This window comes from Calypte anna, chromosome 1 (assembly GCF_003957555.1).
Source record: "Calypte anna isolate BGI_N300 chromosome 1, bCalAnn1_v1.p, whole genome shotgun sequence".
Lineage (NCBI taxonomy): Eukaryota > Metazoa > Chordata > Aves > Apodiformes > Trochilidae > Calypte > Calypte anna.
The window spans coordinates 93,828,927-93,850,119 of record NC_044244.1 but is presented as its reverse complement, the minus strand read 5'-3'; the positions used below and the strand labels follow the sequence as shown (position 1 = coordinate 93,850,119).

Below are 21,193 nucleotides of genomic sequence, written 5' to 3'. Positions count from 1 at the left end.
AGGGAGGCCATTTATAGCTTGCAGCTTCAGGCTTGTGGAGAGTGGGTGGGGGAGGGCAGTTGGAAGGTTGTGTGATGGGAGCATGCAATGGTGCGTCTGTCCCTTGAGCACTGGAGCCCTGAGACATCCCTCCTTGACAGCATGGTGGCTGCACAGCACCTGCTCCTCAAGGGGACAGGGAGCACCTACTGCAGCACTGCTAGTGATGTTCCAGCAGTAGGACAGGCAGCAAAACCCACACAAGCTTCCTCAAAGCAAGGTTTTGCCCATATGGGCATGCCAGAGGGGACAAGGGATGCATGCCTGGTCACAGGGAGCATATATGGGCTAGCAGAGATGCCTCCTAGCAAACCCATGATGGCTGGTTCATATTCACTGCCCTGTACTGCGGATGGGGAGTGCCAGGGACACCGCTGGCCATCTAGCACTGAGTATGTGTCAGGCTAAAACCTCTGCTCCTTAACAGAGATTATAGCAAGTGCCCACCAAGACAACCTGCCAGTGCCACAACTACTTGTGTCCAGAGACAACGTAGTCTTCTCAAACAATTATTTTAGCAGAGGGTATATTTTTTGTTTTAAATCAATGTGGGAGAAACCTAGACCCAACCTAACAGCTGTGTCAGCAGTGTATTTTGTGCAATTTCACAGCACTTTTGCTATACAGGTAAGAATGTATCATGCTACTTCCCTAATTCAGTTAATGGGGGAGTTCAAGACAACTGACCTGGGCTGCCGAGGGAGGTGGTGGAGTCGCCATCCCTGGAGGTGTTCAGTAAGTGTTTAGATGTGGCAGGATATGGTTTAGAGGTTGTGGTAGTTGGATTACAGTTGGACTTGATGATAATGAAGGTCTCTTCCAACCTTAATGATTCTATGACTCTATGACCAAACTCTTATTCAAGGCAGAAGTGCGTTATGAGAACGAAAATGTTGTTTTACATCAACTGAAGCAACTTCTGTAGTAAACTATATTCTTCTGCTTAAATGAAGGTTACTAAAGATTATTTGCTTAATGTTTGCTATAACTGGTACAAGAGTTCTGTTAAAAATCTTTTTTTCTTCAAATCTAGACTGATCTAGGAAAGTATTTACTATTTTCAGAACAGTTTCAGGAACAGTGTATCCCATTCAATAAACACTTGACATGTCTGTTAAACACTGTATTCTATTATGACATGAATTAAGGTATGGGAGAAGTATGAAGAGCCAGGGGCTGCCTGGTGCCAGCAAGCTCCAGCCTGCCAAAGAGAGGAGATTTGCTACGGGGGGGTGCGGAGTGTGAGGAAGGGATGATGAAGGGGAGGCTGCCTAAAGGGCGAGTGGCCTTAGAAGCGTAGCACACCTTTATTCAGTGTGCATGTAAAGGCATAATGAAGGGCCAAGTCTGTCAAAAACCAGCAGCAATAGTATTCACAATTTCAACACAGTTTACTACAGCTCTCAGGTGTGTTGTATAAAACATGTTTTAGTGCAACATAGTACAAAGTTTTTGTTTTCTTCTTTTTTTTTAAAAAAAAAGAAAAAAAAATCCCAAACGTTTTTCCACATCATGCATGGATAGGGTATCTCTCTCTCTTCTCGGGTTTGTTATAGAAAGTTACAGCAGAGAGTGGTTTGAAAAGCTTCATGTTAAAACTTGTAATAGGAAGAGTCTGCCGTATAAAAACAGAAGTTTGAGACTGGGCAACACACTGCCAGAGCAATGCAGAAATGTCACCAACAAAGTACATTCAGGGACCACCGTGGGAGCCACTCTCTGGGAAAGCCTGTGCTCAGTGCAGGAACTGCTGGGCTGGGAAGGGACCCGTTTCAGCCATGGGAACAGCCACAGGACAGACCTGCAGGAGAGCCCTGCTCCAGGGCAAACAGGCTGGAGAGGAGGAGCATGGCTAGGACACAGCACAGTGCTCTTTCAGGAAAGAACAGCTCTTGCTGACTATTTTATCTTTTTTCCTTTAAAGCTGAAAAGAGTTGCAGTTCCAGCCCGGGAGCAGTATGTGCAGGAGATGCTACATTTATGAAACAATACCCACTGGCTGCAACTGCTGCTGTTGGCGCCTCGTTTCTTCATTTCCATTCACTTCTCATTCTACTCCTCTCTTTACAGACACCTCATCCAGAAAGAGAAGACAAAGTGTGTGGGTGTGTAATACATATATATGTATAGGAGTGCGATCTTACTCATATGCTGGAGTCACTAAGCAGTTACATCTCAAGGAGGCAGACTTTGCAGAAGAATGAGTGAGAATTTGGCTTCCCAGCAGAAGAAGAAACCAATACCGTTCTGGTGGAGGAGCAGAGGTGACTGACTTTGAATCCCCTGGCATGGGATGGTCTGCAGCCACAGGGGTCCTCTCTCAGCTCTGAAGAGAGGATGTGCAGTGCAGATCTCCCAATCATCACCACCTTTGAAACATCAAGGCATCAGGGTCTAACCGATTGGTGCTACAGAGTATCTGCTGAGGTCCCCTTCTTTTCACAAAGAGCACTCTGACCCTCCTGAAGAGGACAGCGGTGGTGGGTATGGCACCTCTTGCATGTGAGGCAGAGGGGGGGTCTTGTGGCTGCACCCATCTGCCCCGGTTGGCTTCAGCCATGCTGCAAAAAAAATAAATGGCCAGATTTGCCAGGAAGACATCAAGGAAGACAACAAAAGGCCATTTTTGGCAAACATTTTCTTCCGCCAGACAGAAATCTTAGGGCATATTGGGGAGGAGGCGGTTTCCTCCACAGGACAGGGTAGGGGTACTTGGCATTAAGGGGTACAGGAGCTCAAGTGCCCCACGAGGTGAGAGCCCTGGTTTGGTTTGCAAGAGCCATATCTTTCACAGAAAGAACAGCATTTCCTGCTACAGCGACTGCCTACAACAAAAGCAGGTGACTTTGCCAGGAGAGGGAGCTTATAGAGGAATGGTTTCTCCTAAAGCTCCAAAAATGAAAAATGGCAGAAGCATTCGTACACACATGGCAAGATTTGGCCCATGGGGACAGGGAAGCCCCCAGGGTGCTCTCGTGGTGCAGGCTCCTTGCCTTGTCCAAGCTCACATCAGGAAGTAGTGCAGGTCGTCGGGATACTCATGACACGTGGTGGCTACATTGCATGTCCCTGCTGTGCGGCGTGGCTGCAACTGGGCTCCTTGGCTGAACCATCCAAGGGCTGTGAACCCAATTTGTGGAGCTTCCCCTTTCCCCCTTTCTAGAATCATTCCTTTGGTCATGTTGAAGTCTTCAGCAACTGGATCTAGTCACCTGCCCCCACGCAATTGGGGCACAGAGGGGACCCGTCTCATCAGAGGTGGCAGCATGGACACCAGGGAGGAGAGTGACTCTGGTAAGCTGAACTGTATGAGGACCTTCTTTGCTACCAACAAAGTCAGGGCTTTCAGGTGATCTTGTTTCACCCAACCCTTCAGTTCCGGGAGACAAACTAAATTGCTTTAGTCCCAGTCACAAGCAAGCTGAACATTCAGTCTCTCCGAGATGGGGAAACACTCACAAAAGGTGAATTGCCTCCCTCTGACAAAACAGTAAGCAGGAGGCAAGACAATGCTGAGGTTACAGCCAGTCTTTGAGACAGACTTCTTGATAGCCCAGCTAACCTCCTCTGCAGGTGGACCTGGCTTTGTCTGCTTTAGAAGAGGGAGGAGCTAGCTCAGTGCACCTTGGGGTATCACCTTCTTCATTGTGGCATCAAGTCTGAGGAGGAAAACCATTGTCTGTTTTGGAGTGTGTATACATTTACTTTCAAAGAGATTGTCCTAGGACCAAACACTCCTGGAAACTTCTTACTGTGTGGAGGGCAAGGGAAGCCTACAGTTCTTTGAGAGTATGAATAAGAAATGACAACCAAAAAGTAACAGCCCAAAGGACAGCAACTGATGGGAGTAAAATTAATCTGAGAGAAACATCCTCTATACAGCAAGTGCAGGAACCCTCCACCCATCAGGGTGAGGGGGTAGGTACCCACAGCTGCTGGAGGAAGCCTGGGACCCTCCTGTTCTCTCCAGCTGGGCACTCTGCAGAGCTCAGCTGATACACTGGAGAAGACACTGAAACAAATGAAAGAAGAACAACAAAAAACACTCTGTTCCTTAGGGTTCCTGGTGTATCTCTGCTTCTCTCTCTCTCTCTCTCTCTCTGTGTCCTCATGGGTGCCTCTGCCTCTTTAGTCTATGGTTCCTGGGTGGATACTGAGGACTGGGGGCTCTAGGCAAGTGGGAGAATAGTTGAGGTGAGGCTCTTTGATCCACAGCAAGGGGACCCCATTCTTGCCTTCCGAGTTCTTGCTGGAGTTTCGGCTCTTGAACCGCACCAGGAGGATGGTGATGATCAAGATGCCAAAGATGGGGAAGGGGTAGAAGAACACAAAGTAGAAGAGGGCATCATTGGAGCAGATGACAGACTGCAGGGTAGAGCCTGGAAAGAGACAAAGGACAATCACATATCACTGCTTCTCTGCCAACACGCAGACTACAAACTTCTTCAGAAACATAAGAAACAGATGGTCATTATTCTGTGTCTATGCGGGAGGTGGGGTTCTAAGTAAAATACCAAGATCAGCAGAATAAAGTGATATCAGGGCATGTTTTGGCATGTTTCCCCCAACACTTCCCCCCATGACAGAACTCCCTGGTGCTGATTTCCTGATGTCTTATAAAGTAGTGACTCATCGCAAAGCATTGTTTCCCTCAGCGGTGGTAACACAGAGGCAGCACCCCAGGGTATCTCGCTTAAGGGCCCACAAAACTCTCGTAACCTCAATTATCTCTGGGGCCTCTAGACCCTGGTTTCCAGAGTTACTGAGAGAAGACTTTTGGATCAGAGCCTCCTGCAGAGCTAAGGCAACTTCCAAGGTGATTCCCAAAGGGAAAGGCTTAAGCCCCAGCGGAGGGCAATGTCTGCTCCCACTGCCCAGGGACACACCAAGCAGATCAGATTAAGGCAGACAGGTCGAGCACAGAGCTACATGCAGCATGGGTGCTCAAGCCCAGACCAGCCAGGAGCTTGGGCTCCAAGCCAGGAAGCTGACTGGAAAAGCACTGTCACCACAGTCTTTCCCTGGTGCAGGTGAGACCCAGACACGCTCACTCCTCAGCCATTTTACCTCGCTTGAACCCAAGATGGCAGGGATACTGGAGCCATGACCTCAAAAGGCTGCCTGCCCTTTCTCACCTGCATCCTGCACATGAACGGCCACCATCCCCGACTCCTCTTCTGCCAACCGGTACCACACGCCATTGGGGTCTGCCAGCCACTCCTCCACACGACACGAGTAGTTGCCGGTGTCGGCACCGCCAGCCTGAAGCACCGTCAGTCGGAAGAGCACAGCTGAGAGCCTCTGGAAGCGCAGCCGGCCCTCCCAGCGACCCGTCTCAGGGCTGAAGATGGCATCTGGGCCCACACTCAGCACTGCCTCCCTCTCCTCCTCATCCTCATCCTCCTCCGCCCGGCTGCCCGCCTCCTTGGCCCGCAGGTTGTACCACGTCACCGCAAAGTGGGACTCTGGGCTAGAGCGGGACAGGATGCTGCAGTCCAGTGGGAAGGACTCCTTCTCCTGCACCGTGAGGTTGGCAGTGGCCGTATCCACCTGCAAGGTGGGATCTGAGATGACAAAAAGGGAGAAGTGAGCACTGAGCAAAATGCTACCACCAAAGCCATCCTGCCCTGGCACAAACTGACTGCCACAACTCGGGTACTGGGTGGGATCCAATTAAAACCCACAGCCTTGACGCAGCCTGCCAGGTACCTCTGCAGTCAACCCCGCAGGCGCAGCATCCTCACCTCACCACACACCACCTGGAACGGGGTCAAAGAGGAGATGGCTGCAAGTGCTGTGCTACCACCCTGCCCACACAGACCCTGGCACCAATGGGTGTGAGGAGAAAGCTGCTGCAGCTCAGGCAGACGCGCTACAAGAACACGTCAGGAAATACCGAGGTTTGGTGTGTGTGCCGTACTAATTCTCTCCAGCTACCTGTGCAAAAAGCACTGCACTCCATGCTTGATTTTGATTTCTTTGAGAGAGCTCAAAGGATTTGAAAAATCAGTATAACAGAAGAGGATTTCTTCCAACAGTTTGGGAAATTATGTAGGTAAGAGGTTTCTCCATGGAGATATTCTCAGCACAGACACAGCAAGGACGCTTGCAAGTCTCCCGCCCTTGTTTTTGTTTGTTGTTTTTTTTTGTTTGGGTTTCTGTTTTTTTGTTTTTTCTCTAGTGCTTGCTGCAAGGCTAAAGAGATGTTTTTACCTAACTGAGATACAGCAGCCAGAACCCAAGACAAGCTGATAAAAGGCTGCCTTCAAGAGCAATTAACATTTGGTTTAGTCATCTTGCCAGGGAACACATACTCCAGGGATCACAATCAGTCCAGATCTAAGCTTTCATTTAAAGATTAAAAAGCCCTATCTGATGTGGGTGCTGAGCAGCAAGGGCAAGCTGATAGCTCACCAAAGAGGTACTTTATCCTCCACTGAAGATAGCTGGGCAAGCGCTCCTTCGAACAGAGCCCTGGGTGTCCCTGCAGGAGCTGCTGTCCCCCAGCTCCCACTAGCTGTGGGGCTGCTGTGCCCAGTGGGCCGTCTTATTACAGAACCTACCCTACACTTTTTAAATGGTCCCATATGGAAAAATCTTCATTAAGGCCAGTACTCTTCAGGCTGCAGGCAACACAAGTGTTTTCAGTTCACATCTTCCCCCCCGGAAGATTCCTGAGCAGAAACAGAATGAGGTAAGTCCTGAGATTTCAGGACTTTTAATGTGGTAAAAGGTTTACTGTGGTTTCAGGACTTTTTACTGTTTTTTTACTGTAGTAAAAAAGAGGCAGGGAAGGAAGTGGCTTGTCAAAACCAACACAAAGCCTCCCCTACCTCAACACATTAGGCAGAAGGAGAACTGCTGCTTGAAAGTGCTGAGAGGTTTTATCCCCTGTTTGCTCATTATTATAATCCTGAAAGACAAGCTAGAAGATGCTCACTAATGAGACATGAATTGCAAGCCAGTTTAGTCATTTTGTTAAGTATTAGCTTCTATGGAACAAAACCAAACAACAACAAAGCATTTTTAGAAAAAAAAAAATATCGAATTAGTGCATTCCCAACTACCTCTCCTCTTCCCACTCCAGATCCTTCCACAATTCAAAATGAGACTCAAGAACTTCCTCTGCCATTCACTCCCCTCCTCCAACAGGGATGGCATTTCTCAGCCTGGATGATAGAGATACACTTACAACCATGGGTGCGTGCAGGGTACAGGGATTGCCTGGGGTGGGGGTCTCCAACCACCTTGACCAGTAAGGTTTCTCAAGTGAGGACCTGGCAGATAAGGGCTGAGCTCCACCTTTGCAGCACAAATCTTCTCTGACAGGAACAACCACTAAAACCTTTCCAGAATCTTACCCTTTTGCCAGCTCTGTTGCAGCATTATGAGGCTGACACCTTGCAGAACCACAGAAGACACCTTGAAGAACCACAGCAGTCCTTGCAGAGTGGTTGCTTTACATGCTGCAAAGTCCCCAGCAATTGAGACCATCATTGTTACTTGACCTTCAGCCTTTAAGACAGCCATTTAATCTTGAGTCAAGTGCCTCAGAAAGTAGGGAATCCATATATCTCAACGTAAATTAAATTGTCTTTGCAGCTTATCTGTTGTTAAAACAGATGAAATTTAGCAGAGTACCCTGTGAATCTACTTTTGAGGGCTCAGGAGTGCACAAGTGCTGGTCAGTCCTTAAGAATCACCTTTTAGAAGCACAGCAGCGGGCAATTCCACTGTTGTAAGTCAAACAAGTGGAGAAGATGACCAGCTTGACTGAAAAGGCAACTCCTCATGGAGCTCAAGAGGAAAAAGAAATTGTATGATTTCTAGAGGCAACATCAGGCTTCACAGGAAGATTACAGATCTGTGGTTTGTAGATGCAGGGTGAAGTCACAAAAGGCCAAAGTTCAGTTAGAGCTGAAAATGGACAGTGCTGTGTCAGACAACAAGAAGGGCTTTTACAAGTATATTAACAGCAAGACAAGGTCTTAAAAGAACAAAAGGGACTGGTATTTATTGAGGATGGTCATCTGACTAATAGGGATGAAGAAAAAGCAGAGGCATTCAGTGATTTTTTCTGCCTTAGTCTTTAATAATACTGATAGACCTTGGGCTGCCTAGTCCCCTGAGTTAGAGAACCATGAGTGTGGGAACAGTAACTTTCCATTTGTGGACTGAAACTGTAAGGGATCAGCTGTACCAGCTGAATGTTCACCAGTCCATGAGGCATGATGGGATTCATCAGAGTACTCAAGGAGCTGGTAGATGTTATGGCAGGACCCCTCTTTACCATTTACCAGAGGAGCCTGGGGAGATTTCTGATGACTGGAAGCTAGCCAGCGTTACTCCAATATACAAAATGAGCATGAGGGAGGACGCAGGAAATTACAGACCTGTTAAGTGTAATCTCAGTTCCTGGAAAAAATATGAAGAAGGGTATTGCTGAAAGACCTTTAAAGAGTAATGCAATCATCAGGCACAGTCAACATGAGTTCACAAAGGGAAAAACCCATTTAACTAACTTGATACCTTTCACGATAAGAGATGAAGGGAAGGTGGTGGATGTAGTTTTTCTAAATTTCTGTAAGATTTTTGATACTGTCCCTTAGAGCATTCTTTTGGACAAGTGGTCCAACCATGAGAGGAGGTGCACTGAACAAAGAACTGGCTGAACAGCAAGGCTCAAAGGGCTATAGTGAAAGGGGCTACATCTGGCTGGTGACTGGTCACCAGCAATGTTCCTCTGGGTTCAATTCCAGGGCCAGTCCTGTTCAATATATTTATCAATAATCTGGATGCAGGAATTAAATGCACCATTAGCGAGTTTGCTGATGATACCAAACTAGGAAATGCTGTTGACTCCTGAGGACCAAAATTCTTTGTAGAGGGATCTAGACAGATTGGAGTGTTGGGCAGTGATTAATGGGATGCAATCTAAAAAGTCCAAATGCTGGATTATGCATTTATGATGGAATAATGTTGGGCAGAAGTGTAAACTGAGAGAGGAGTGGCAGGAGAGCAGCCCTGCAGAAAGGGATATGAGGGTGCTGGTCGACAGCAGGCTCAGTGTGAGCTGGCTGTGTCCTGGCAGCCAAAAGGGCAAACTGCATCCTGGGGTACATCAAACACAGCATCAGCATCTGGTAAAAAAGGTGACTATCCCGCTGTATTCAGCATTGCCATGGCCTCACCTTGAACACTGTGTGCAGTTCTGGCCCCACAGCTGAAGAATGATGTGAAGGTCCTTGGAGGCACCCAGAGGAGGGCAATGAAGCTGGTGAAAGGGCTGGAAGGAATGCCCTATAAGAAGCAGATGAGGATTTTGGTGTTGTCTAGTTTAGAGAAAAGGAGGCTAAGCGGCAACCTCACTGCTCTTTGCAGCTTCCTGAGGAGGGGAAGAGGAGAGGAAGGTGCTGATCTCCTCTCCGTGGGATCCAGTTCCAGGACAAATTTGAATGGCTCAAAGCTGCACCAGGTGAAGTTTAGATGGCATACTGCAAAGCATTTCTTTACAGAGAGGGTGGTCAGACATTAGAATAGACTACCTAGAGAAAGAGAGGTGGGTGATGTCCCGAGACTGTCAGAGTTTAAAAGGCATTTGGGCAATACCCTTAACTATGCTTTAACTTATGGTCAGCCTGGAGTGGTCACATAGTTGGACTAGATAAGCATTATATAGGTCCCTTCCAACCGGAACAGGCTATCCTATCCTATCCTATCCTATCCTATCCTATCCTATCCTATCCACAACCCTTTGAGACTGGAGTTTCCTCACTGGTTTGAACTTCTGTAGCACTTCTTTCTCCACTAGATCCTGTTAAGAACAAGAAGCATCTGTGGCAATCTCTGATGCCTGCCTCCTTATGTCTGGGCAAGGCCAAAACAGTAACAATGGTGATGTTAGGCAGCTGGATCCACCTGAACCACCTGTCACCAGCAAAAGAGTAGCCAGGAAACCCGAAAGTTCCCTCTTGTCCATATAGAGGCAGGCTTCTCATAGTGAACCCGTCTCTTTAAGAAGCCCAAGCCTTTGCCTCGACTGACAGATGAACCCATGGAGCTGCACACTCCACAGCTGCTTCCCTGATTGCTGAAGGGGGAACAGCAGAGTAAGAAACTGTGTGGACACCAGCAAGGATCTTGACCTCCTCTGCTGCCCTGTTTTCATTCAAGGACCCATCCTATGGGACATACACCTGGAAAACACAGCTATCTTCTCCCATCTCATTCTCAATCAAAACATGAATTACTGAATCTGCTAAAAGTGCTGTAAAAAAAAAAAAACAACTAAAACAGATGCAGTGGTGACAAGATCTCAAGCACAGTGTTTGCAAGGTTTGCTCCACCCTCCTCTTGGAAAAGCCAGGGTGGACCCAAGAAGCTATGCAAGAAAGCATCAGCACAGTTTGTAGTGCATCTCCCTGCCCAGATCTGCTGTTGGTGGCAGACAGATGGCGACATGCATTTGGTCCAGGAGGGCAGAGCACTGCTCAAAACTGTTGGTACCAGACCCTCCTCACCTGGCTGCTTGATGGTGAGGGTGATAAGTCCTGAAAGGTCCTCTGCCCGCTTGTACCAGCGGTCACTGGGGTCAAGGAGCCACTCTTCCACACGGCAGTCGTAGGCCCCGCTGTCTCGTACAGTGGCGTTTTGGATGGAGAGGAGGTAGAGACCTGGGGATGGGCTCTCCAGGTGCAGACGGCCCCGCAGGTCACCCAGCACTGCCGGGTCCCCGTAGCGCAGTGTGCTCTGACGGTTCAGCCGGGCCACCACCTCCTTCTCTGGGTGGCCCGGCCTCCAGACGTACCACTCAACTGAGAGCTGGGATGAGGGACTGGTCCTGCTGCTGACCAGGCACTCCAGGGTCACCCACTGGTTCTCCAGCACAGTAATGTTCTTGTGGGTCTGGTTCACCTGCAGGCGGTTATCTATGGGAAAAGGCCAACAGAAATGCAAGGTGACAGAGGGTTGCGAGGGTCCTTTGTCTCCCACAAGCTCTTCCCCATTGGACACAATCCTGGCGTGTGATTTAAGAAATGAGGAAAGAGAAGAAAAAAAAAACAAAAACAAAAAAAAGGGAGGAAAAGAAAGGACTTGCATTTTTAGGGTCTTCTGGAAACCTCAAGCTAGCCAACAATAATACCGTATTCAGCACAGAGAAACTGGAAACCCACAATCACCCAGTAGGACTGGGGAGGTGGGGGGTGTCTAAAAGACACCTTGTGAAGGGAGGTCACACCTCAATCTTCTCTCATACTCCTCCCGGGACAAGGCAGTAGCCCAGTCACACCCTGATCAGTAAGCCCTCCTGCAGTGGGGAAAGGGAAAAAATCAAGGGAAAAAAATCAGACAGAGGGCTGATTACAGGGAACCACCATGCAAAATGAGAAGTGGCATGAGGGCAAAGCCACACATGGTGTTTTGCTGCCTTGGGAATGTCCCTGGGTTTTGCTCCACAATTTCATTGATACACGGGGGGGTGACTGTATTCAGCTCTTTTATGTGAAATGACGCGTTATACACTCCTAGCTCCTTCACCACTTCTTTCCAGTGGCACAGTTTGGACTTTCCTGGTACAGTTGCAACAACAAGCAATGGGCACTGTACTTCCCAGAGACAGGAGGGCAAACCAAAGGAGGGGGCAGATCACAGCTCCCCCTTCCCTGAGCACCCCACAGCCATCTCAGGACTTTGCAGACAGAAAAGAGGAGCTGAGAGTGAGCGGCATGCTTTGGCCTCCTGGCACTTCCTGTGTAACCAGGCAAAGCTGCACCAGGGACCACACTCAACATCCCTCTTGCACCCTTGTCCACAGAGCCTGTGCCTAGCCAGCCAAATGCAGACAGAGAAAATACATTAAGCATCGTAGTCCAATCCTGCTATTAGGTGTGTCCCTCCTGCCTAAGGGACCTTATCCTAGAGAAAGAGGCACCCAGAGAATGAAAAGCAGGCTTCCTTGTGAAATACTGATGCTCTGCCTCAAAAGAAGCAGGCTGTTCTCAAAGACAGTGCCTGCCTCTCTGTGTTCCCTCTTTTGTATGAAATGAGGGCTCTGTACCCAGATCATGGGGGCCATCTTTATTTCTATCCAGCAGTGATGTCTGCTGCCACAGAAACCACCAGCAGAACAGATTTCTCCTTTCCTGGCAGAGAGCTCCCCACCTCATTAAACTCATTACTCACATCTCATGGGCACAGTGCAGAGGGAGAAGAGACAAGGCTCCCCACGCCTGCCAGTATATGGGCGTAAAATTAAACTGTGTGCAAAACATAAAAATGCTTTCACAGGCAGACACACACCAGTTGTCTCTCAGTAGGTCGCTAGTCGACACTCTTGTTACGTGATGCTCTTGAGGATAAAGAAACCTGGCTGGGTACAGTGGCACTCTGGATATCTGGGGAAGGACAAGCTTCGTGTGGGGGACACTGAAATGCCTGTCAACCTAGCCTAAGTAGAGGAGGGTCACACCGAAGAGGAAGACCACCCCTCTTCACGTAGGGACATGCAGGCATGAGGATGAAAGCAGAGGGTGACCAGACTGCATCAGAAAGAGAAGCAGGGTATCCCTGCTGCACTAGGAAAGCTGGATGGGCTCCTGAGCTGTAGGCCAGAGCTGACATCAAGAGAGCCCCACCGGCACCCTCTGTTGTACCTGGCAGCTTGACGGTGACCTCGGTCCGCCCTGACACCTCCTCTGCCAGCTTGTACCAGGCATGGTTGGGGCTGAGCAGCCACTCCTCCACGTGGCAGTAGTAGCTGCCGCTGTCTCGGACCTCTGCCCGCTGGACTGTCAGGCTGAAGAGACCCCCAGATGCCGAGCGCTCAAACTGCAGCCGGCCCCGCAGCCCCTCCTCCTCCGCGTAGGTGCCGTACTCGAAGGCCGAGCTGTGCGTGGTCTTCAGGATGAGCTTCCCGTCAGCATCGGAGGGCTTGTGGACGTACCACAGCACAGCGAAGTGGGAGTCAGGGCTGGTCTGGGATTTCACGGAGCAGTTGAGGGGGATGGGCCGGTTCTCCACCAGAGTGATGCTCCGCTTGGACTTGCTCACCTGCAGCTTAGTCACTGTGAGGGGGAAATGGAGAAGCATGAGGAGAGGTTGGTCACTAACATGGAAAAGAAACTCACCCCAGCTGCAAGGTGTGGTTGCTCTTGCCTGGGTCCCACTTGCACTGGACCTTTAAGACAAAGGCATTCAGAAGTTCTCCTACCAAATCTTCTCTCTTCTTACACCTCCCACTCAATTCCTGGATCTTCCTACTGTGTCCCTCAGCAAGAGGCTGATTTTCCACAACCTATGCTTTAGAAGATTCCCTTTCTTAATTCACTGTGGTCTAAACATGGCAAGAAGGCTACGCTCAAACTCTGTGGGTTACTTCATGGTGAAGTCATACCACTTGCATCTCAGGGCAATGAGCTTTTGACCAGTTCCAGAGAAAACCATTTCCAGGTAGAGTGAGTTAAACAAGACTATTGCTGTCACATGTCAGCCAGCTCAGCAACACATAACCCACAGACATGCAATAGGTACAAGAGCAAACAGGAGCACAAGTGTAAAAGAGCACCAGACTGCAAAGCATCATTGGGAAGCAGGCTCTCCAGCAGCCAGGAGCTCTGGCTCCAGGCCCAGCATGGACCACAAAGCCGGGCCAAGCCACAGGCTAAGTGGTCAGACAGTGTTGAGGGTGACAGGGCAGTATCATTAGCTCTTGTCCTTGCAGGAAGAGAGGCACATAGGTTTCCACCTCCTCTCTCCCTGCAGGAGCAGGAGGTAAAGCCTCCCTAGCCTGTGCTCAGGCTGTGGTGTCCTGAGCCTTAACCTTGACCCAGGGCATTCCCATCTGCAGGGGAGGACACAAAGCCCCCTCCTGTGACACTTGTGCTCGGTGTGCCCTGGAGCACCACTGGCTACAGACACGAGGAGAGAAGCAACTCCTGGCCAGAGACACCACTCCTCCTAGCAGCTCTGCCACCCCCCCCCCCCCCCCTCCTTTCCCTCTCCTGGCACAGCAGCTTCCCTCTCAAAGGGGGCATGCTGCTTTATGATCAGGTGAAGGGATATCTGCAAATCTCCCAACAAAGCCAGCAAGCACCCTGGGCATGAGCAGCATGGCACAAGTGTGGCACCACAGCCACCAACAGCTGAAGGCTGCCAAGGGAGCTGTGCCCATCTGCACACTGGAAACCCATCCCACGCATCCTGTGTTTGCAGGGAAGCAACATTGTCTCCTCTCTCTCCCTCTCTCCCAGGCACAGGCTCCTCTGCATCACACTTTGCTTCCAGCTTCCCCTGGGCCCCAGGGTCTCAGATGCCTGTTGGCACAGTTGGTGAGAGATGGGGCCAAGAGAGAGGACGGCACAGGATGGGAGGGAATAACTCCCGCCACAGTGATGCTTTCTGCTCTAACACAGCATCTGAGATAGGCATCCTGGTAACATATTAGATGTTCCCCTGGAGCCTGGCTTGCCTGTAGATTTAATCAGTATGCTAATAAAGACTCGGTGGCTGTGTTATGGGTATGGTAAACTGACAGTGGAGGGAAGGAGTGAGTGAGGGAGGGAGAGAGAGAAATAGTCCCTTGTTTTCCCTCCCTGGGGACTTAAACCTAATGGAGAGATTTAGCATCACCCTGTTGTGTTTCTGTTGTATTCTCAGACATGTCCCTTCCCCTTTGTTTCTCTTTCAGAACTGCAGCCTTAGACACCCCACCCACACTCATCCCACCTTTTTGGCTCACCACTGGTTAAGAAAGCTTATTTCAAGCATTAATCAATCTTCCGAGTCCCTGGCAGATGAACCAATAAAGGGGAAGGTGATTCTCAGCAGTCTCCTTTCTCCCCCAGCCCCCTTTCCAAACAGTTTATTTTTAATTGGTACTGGATTATTTTCTGCAACTGTTACTAAGGAAACCTCTGTTACTATGGCAACCGTGTATGTTAAGTCAGTAGCCCTATATCTATTAAAATGCAGTATATACACATGCTGCGTGTGGCAGGGTTGCTCAATATCAACACACACACACACACATAGAGCAAACCAGGGTATACGCAGACCAGAGCTGCTGGAATGCAAGCATCTCTCCCAGTGTTCTTTCTACATTGCAGCACCTCCAGGAAATGAAAATGAGGAGGATGGGCATGGACGATTTTCAAGCCTGTTGTTTGGGGAAACCAACCTGTGCCTGTGACAGATGTATTTCATTGAAGCAGTGAGGACTTGTTCCCAGACCATAATCAGGGAAATTCTCACTGTGTACAAACATCACAGACCCCTGAGGTGATCCAAGGACTCTTGGATGGCCTTTGTGCAGCTCTTCTTGCTTCCAAGACTCTTGGGAAGATGTCCTCTTTATGGCAGTGAGGGTGACGGGGACCTTACTAACTCCAGCAGAAATGAGATCTTAAATTCCATGCACACACCCCAGCCTTCCCTGGCAGCTATTGCAGCCAGTGTTCAGGAATTAGCTCATGCATTCACAGAGTCCCTCAGATCTTGATGAGATGTCACTTCTACCACTGCTACCAGTAGGAGCAGCAGGGAATTACAGGTCTTCCCTTTGCTAGACTGCACATGCTTGCAGATTCATAACACCAGACGCAAAGTTTCATCTAGATTAGCAGTATCGGTGATACATAATGACACCGTTGCCAATCCATTTCTCATGTAACATGTTTTATTTTCCTAACAGAGGCACACCATGGAAAATCCAAGTGCAGGTTTTGGTTCCATCTCACACAGTTAGAGAGGGCATCCTCGGTCTTTTCCAGTCTGTGAACACCAAATGCTTCCCTGTGCTTTCCTGTGCAGTAAATGCATACCTACCTCTTCTTCATTACCTTTTGCAGATCCTATAGAAATAATCCACAGCCTTTAACACCACAGGCTAAAAACTGCTGAATTGTAAACACTGTGGCATCCAGGTTACCTTAGGGCAACCTCACCTTCTGGCTGCAAGCTGGTGTGCTTGCTCAGTCAGGGCAGAGATGGTCTGCTCACACTCTGGTTAGGACGTGGGAAGCTTTGTGGGGCTGCTCACACTTCTGCTCTCCTTCTAGAGGGAGAGGGCATGGATGACTATCAGACACCATTCACAGACTATGCAAATCCAAAAATCTCGTATCTAGCACTTGGGAACAACGATTTAAAAGAAAAAAAAAATCCTGACATTAGGCGTCCAAGGTGATGGTTAATGGTGTAATACAAGGCCAGGGAGTTCATCTCTTTCCATTCTGGTGGTAAATCTATTCCAGTGCAAAGTAGCTCTCATGCCTTGTGCAGCTTGCCGGGTCATGTTTAAAGATGCCTGCATGACACAGGAATGATTGTAGCTGCTGGTGCCTGAGTGAGATCGCAGGAAGACTGACACTCCAGGCACTCAGCCAGCCAAACCTCACCCTCCTGACACAAGGGAAACTCCCTTTCCTGGCTTAGAGATTTGCCTGGGCAACAAGCCAGGAAGGGGCCTGGCCTTCAAATGCTGAGTTGATCCCGACTGCTTCAGGGACTGGGGTTTTCGTGCGTCAGGACAGCGCTGCTCCAGCCCTCTGTCAAGCAGTGATGTGAACAGGCACAGTTCCATGGCTTTTTCTCTAGCACTGTGAAGAGGCTGGTGTTTTCTTAACAGCCTCCAAAACATCTGCTTAGTGAGGAAAACAAGTGTGTGTGTCTAGGTGAAGTTATTGTGCCTATCATCTGCAAACCATAATCCTGTTGTCACAATGTCTCCTGGCTCCCTGGAGGGTGCCAGAGAAGAGGGTATCAGTCCATATCTTGATGGAATGTAATTGGCCCTTCATACTCTATTAAAGGCTTTCAATTTACATTGGGAACAAGACATAGTTACAACCTGCACATTTTTTTTTTAAGCTAGCCTGGTCTGCCAGCCCCTACGAAGCCACGCAACCTGTGTGAAGAATGTGTGCAGGCACTGAACTCTGCAGTGGTGCTCAGGCAGGGGCCCTGGCAGGCAGGGACAGGACAGAAGACATCAGCTCTCTGGTGGCACAGAGACACTCTCTCCTGGCACTGCCAAGGGCATCCCACTGCATCTGCTGGAGAAGCTGCAGAAGGTTCGAGGAATGATGACTGGTGCTGGAGGGATGTTATGTGCCTCTTAGAGGGGAGAGGCTGGCAAAGACATCAGGTGTCCATAGCAAGCCCATATACTTAGTAGACACCTCACTTCACAGAGCATCACAGTCCCTTTCCACTAATTCCCAAGCTGATAAAAACATGACACACATTCATCTGCAGGGACACACATTGTGTCAGGATACCTGCAGCAGTCTCTGGGCCTCAAAACTCTCACCTCTGGGCTGGAAGGCCAAGTCAGATGCACCTTACAACCACAGCAGGCTACAACACGGCTGGGTGCTCTACAAGCTGATACATATGGTAAGGGTTTTCTACACACCATCAAGCAAGCAATCAAGACTCTTCATGCTGGGTATGTGGGCAAGTTCAGTCATACAAATATTTGGCGGAAGGAAAAGCAGTCACCAGAGGAGGAGGACAGAGGCAGTGACGTGATTCACATCCTTTTTGCTGACTTGCTGCTGTGGTGAAGCTTGGCTCCCTCCTGTTTCCTAATCATCAAGCAGGGGTTACAACACTTGCCTTTACCAAAGCACTTGGCAATCTGTACCTAAAAATTCTCTGCCTCAGACTCCTTACATCATCTTTCCTTGTAGGCAGCAAGAAAATACAACAGTTGGAGTACAATTCCCTCCTGGAGCTACTATTACCGAGCCTTGGGAATGGCTATGTTTATGTGCAGCTGAAGACACCCTACCCCCAAAAAAACCCCATACAAAACCCCGGTGTGCTGCCCTGTAGTGAAAAAGGAGGGGAGTGCTTTCCAGGAAAAGAGCCAGCTCCACAGGAGCTAGCAGCCATGGTGCAGGAAGAGTGGGCAGAAGGATGGCCACCATCAGCACCAGAGTTCCTGGGGGAGCCCTGTCACCATGGTGGGGAGGTGGTGTCCCACTTTAAAGGCTGCTGCCCTCTGGGGAGAACTCCTCCAGAAGACACTTTTGCCTGCAGAGAACCGATGAAGTGTTGCAAAAAGTTTTCCTAGGGAATGTCCTACTTTTAAAAGCCTCTGTTGGGATTTCACTGTGCTGAAGGGTGGGGTGTGGGGAGAAAAAAGGAGGCCAATCCAACCCGAACCCATTCATGTTTTAACATCACACATGGGGTTTAGCAGGCTGATCAGGAGAGACTCGTTTCTAGAAACATGGCCCCAAGGTAACTCTTCCTGAGAGGAACCCATTTCTTCCTGGTACCCTCAGGGTACAACCCTGAAGGGGTTTTGGCACAGACTCAGACAACCCCTCAGCCTGAGGTCACAACCCAAAGGTGCCTCATCATCCCCCTCACTAGGGTCCAAAAAACCTTCAGTGCCAAAATTCCCCCCTGGGAATGTCTGCCTGTGACTCCAGGGGCCCATATGCAGGTCACTGTCCTGCCACAGCCTTAGACACACACTCATGCATAGCACCTCTGCCAACTGTTCTCCTTTCCAGAAAGCAGGGCTGAAGAGTCTCCTCCACCCCCATATACCTTCCAAGGACATCCATGGTGGGAAACTGGGCAACAGGAGTCAAGCAAGTACACGCCATCCTGCTGACTCAGCACAGCAAGGGATGGGTGACTCACATTTACTAGGTTAGCTGAAAGCAAACCAATGTTGAAAAGGAAAAGATGTATGAGCACTTGCAGACAAGGGGCATCAGGAGAAAGACACTTGCAGAAGGGAAGAAGATGAGATGCTCCTAAGAGGACCTTGCTCATTAGGCTTAACTGTGGCATAGAACTCACAGCAACAGAAAGACAAAGACTTCCAGTGCTGGGGCAGCCTCCCCAGAGATGGCAGGAGGATGGCAGCACAGCTCCCAACTCCTGTTGTTCTCTTTTAACAGAAAACAATTCCTCCTGAAACTGGATTAGCAAGGTTGCAAATTGCATTAGCCAACATGGGAGGCTGCTGGTGCAACAGGAGCAGGAGAAAGGGAAATAGCATTAGACTTTTCCTGCCATTATTACTGCCATTATTAACTTGTCACTTTACTGTAGTGTTCCTATAACAATGAATGATTGCCTGCAAACAGGCTGACATGATTGAATTACTAGGACAGAAGCTTCATGGGAAGGAGAGACAATGTTAACCCTTTTCTGGGAAAGGCTCAGCCACTGTGTCCCCCAGCCCCCCAGGCCAGCAGACGAAAGAGCTCAGGCTTTGAACACCAATCTGACATCTTCAGCAGTGCTGGCTTCACAGCAATGACAAAAGTTTCTGTGGTCCCCAAACTGCACAGATTCTGGTTGCAGGTGGACTGCTCTGGGTTGGACATGCAAAGAAAAGCAGAATACATGGCAAGGAGCCATAGCTGGGACTCTCCTATTGTTGCAGGTCTTCCTGCAACCTCTCTAGCTTACCTATTTCATAAAATTAAATCCTTATTTTTGTATGCTACTTCTTTCTCACATAGAAAAGGTCTATCCCTGGAGAAGCCACCAAACTGATGGACTGCTAGTCTAGTTGGATGTGGGTCACCATCTTCCTCCTTCCTCTGTCAGAAGGACAGCACCCTCTGCTTGCAGTCAGACAGGTTGTTAATCTGAGTCTGCCCTCCCCTGCCTGACTCACTTGAAAAGACAGTGCAATGGCTCTTTCACAGATGGCCATGCCAGGGCAGAGCCCAAGGCAGAGCAGGAAGGAGCAGAAGTGCCTTCATCCACCCAGGACATTGTCGCTCAGCATCACCCTGGGTGCCACCCACATGCTGCCCCCACACCCCGGGGTCTGAGAGGCTTAAGCCTGTCTGCCTTTGGTCTCTACCCTCTACAAGTACCACCCGTATTTTGCTAAAAATCCACTACATGACACTTCTTTCCAAAATATACAGTTCCTTACGTGTAGTGGAACAAAGCAATCAGACGCCTCTGATTACCGAGAAGTGGGTGTGAGCCGGTATCAAATCCACCTGTGCCCAGTTAGGGCAGGCCCCCTATTGAGCATGTGCAAGACCAGGGGGCCAATAAAAGGTGAAACTCACGCCCACAGACTAGCTCACTCTTGGGCTAGTCACAAGAGAGGCTGGTAGCTCATCGAGCCACGGTCCGATCTTGCTAGTTTCCACTACACTTAAGTGTATGCTGAAAATAATGCCTCTTGCAGCACAGACAGATGAGTGCTCCCAGCTCAAAGGCAAGCCTAGGAGCTGTCTGTGACCCAGCTGGGATTAAGCCACCAAATGACCTGTGTTTCAATATGATCAGCAAGTTGCCACAAAGTCCATAGCCCAGAAGGCACAGAAGTTCTTCAGCCTCATAGCCTGCTGCTGCAGGAAGACTTCAGGGGTACTGAAGTAGCTGTACATGTTGAGCATCACCCAACCTAACAGCCCCAGCCCAAAACTGAACCACTGGCAGGTGCCCTGAAGAACACTGTACTACTGTAACATGGAGAAGTGCAGCTTGGTGAGATCAAAATGCTGCCAATGGATGCTGTGGCAAAGCAGAATGGGCATCTTCTCTCCTTGTACCACGTGGTGGACCTGCCTGCATCAGATGCTCTGCTGTACTCACCACCAGCTTCAGCCCCACAGAAGGAGAATACCACATCAGCCAAACCTACAGACAAGCAGCCCCACGCTCCCTCTCTCTTCAAAAGCAGCACAGTCAGACTGCTGACCTATAGAACACTTGGGTTGCGGGTCAAGCCCATTGCTGCAAGCCTCATGCTGTGGTGTGAAGACAAGGACATCTGCTTAGCTAGAGGACAGCCAGGGATTATCAGCCATGTCACACTGGAGCCAGTGGAGCGGCTAAAAGACTAGCAGGTAACAAAGCAGGCCTCAGGGAAGCATGCATATGTGACCCAGAAAGTCTCTTGAAAATCCAGAAGCCATACACCTCCATATATAGAGCATATATAGAGAAGGCTGTGTGAGTAGCTCCAGGGATGGAGAAAGCCTGGAAGCCCATAGCCTCCAAGGTCTGGCCATGTCTAAGTCTGAGTCGACCAGCTGGAACATGCTGCTGCCCTGGAAAAAGAGCGAGCTTCCCTGAGAAGCAGCAATCACATCTGTCTGAAGGACAGCACGGACTCAAAGCCAATTCAAGAAATAAACATATATACCCCAAAGCAAAA

General features: G+C 49.4%; 1 protein-coding gene across 2 annotated transcripts in view; it reads right to left on the bottom strand.

The window, feature by feature from the left end:
• Positions 1-1,411: 1,411 nt before the first annotated feature.
• IGSF3 (immunoglobulin superfamily member 3) overlaps positions 1,412-21,193 on the bottom strand; it is a 99,007-nt gene continuing 79,225 nt past the window's right edge. For both annotated transcript variants that reach the window (XM_030465774.1, XM_030465777.1), the window contains 4 exons: positions 12,693-13,103; positions 10,560-10,967; positions 5,175-5,603; positions 1,412-4,418 (listed from right to left, as the gene is read on the bottom strand). In XM_030465774.1, coding sequence (XP_030321634.1) covers positions 4,168-4,418; positions 5,175-5,603; positions 10,560-10,967; positions 12,693-13,103 — 1,499 coding nt within the window. In that variant the 3' untranslated portion in view covers positions 1,412-4,167. The remainder of the gene's footprint in view (positions 4,419-5,174; positions 5,604-10,559; positions 10,968-12,692; positions 13,104-21,193) is intronic.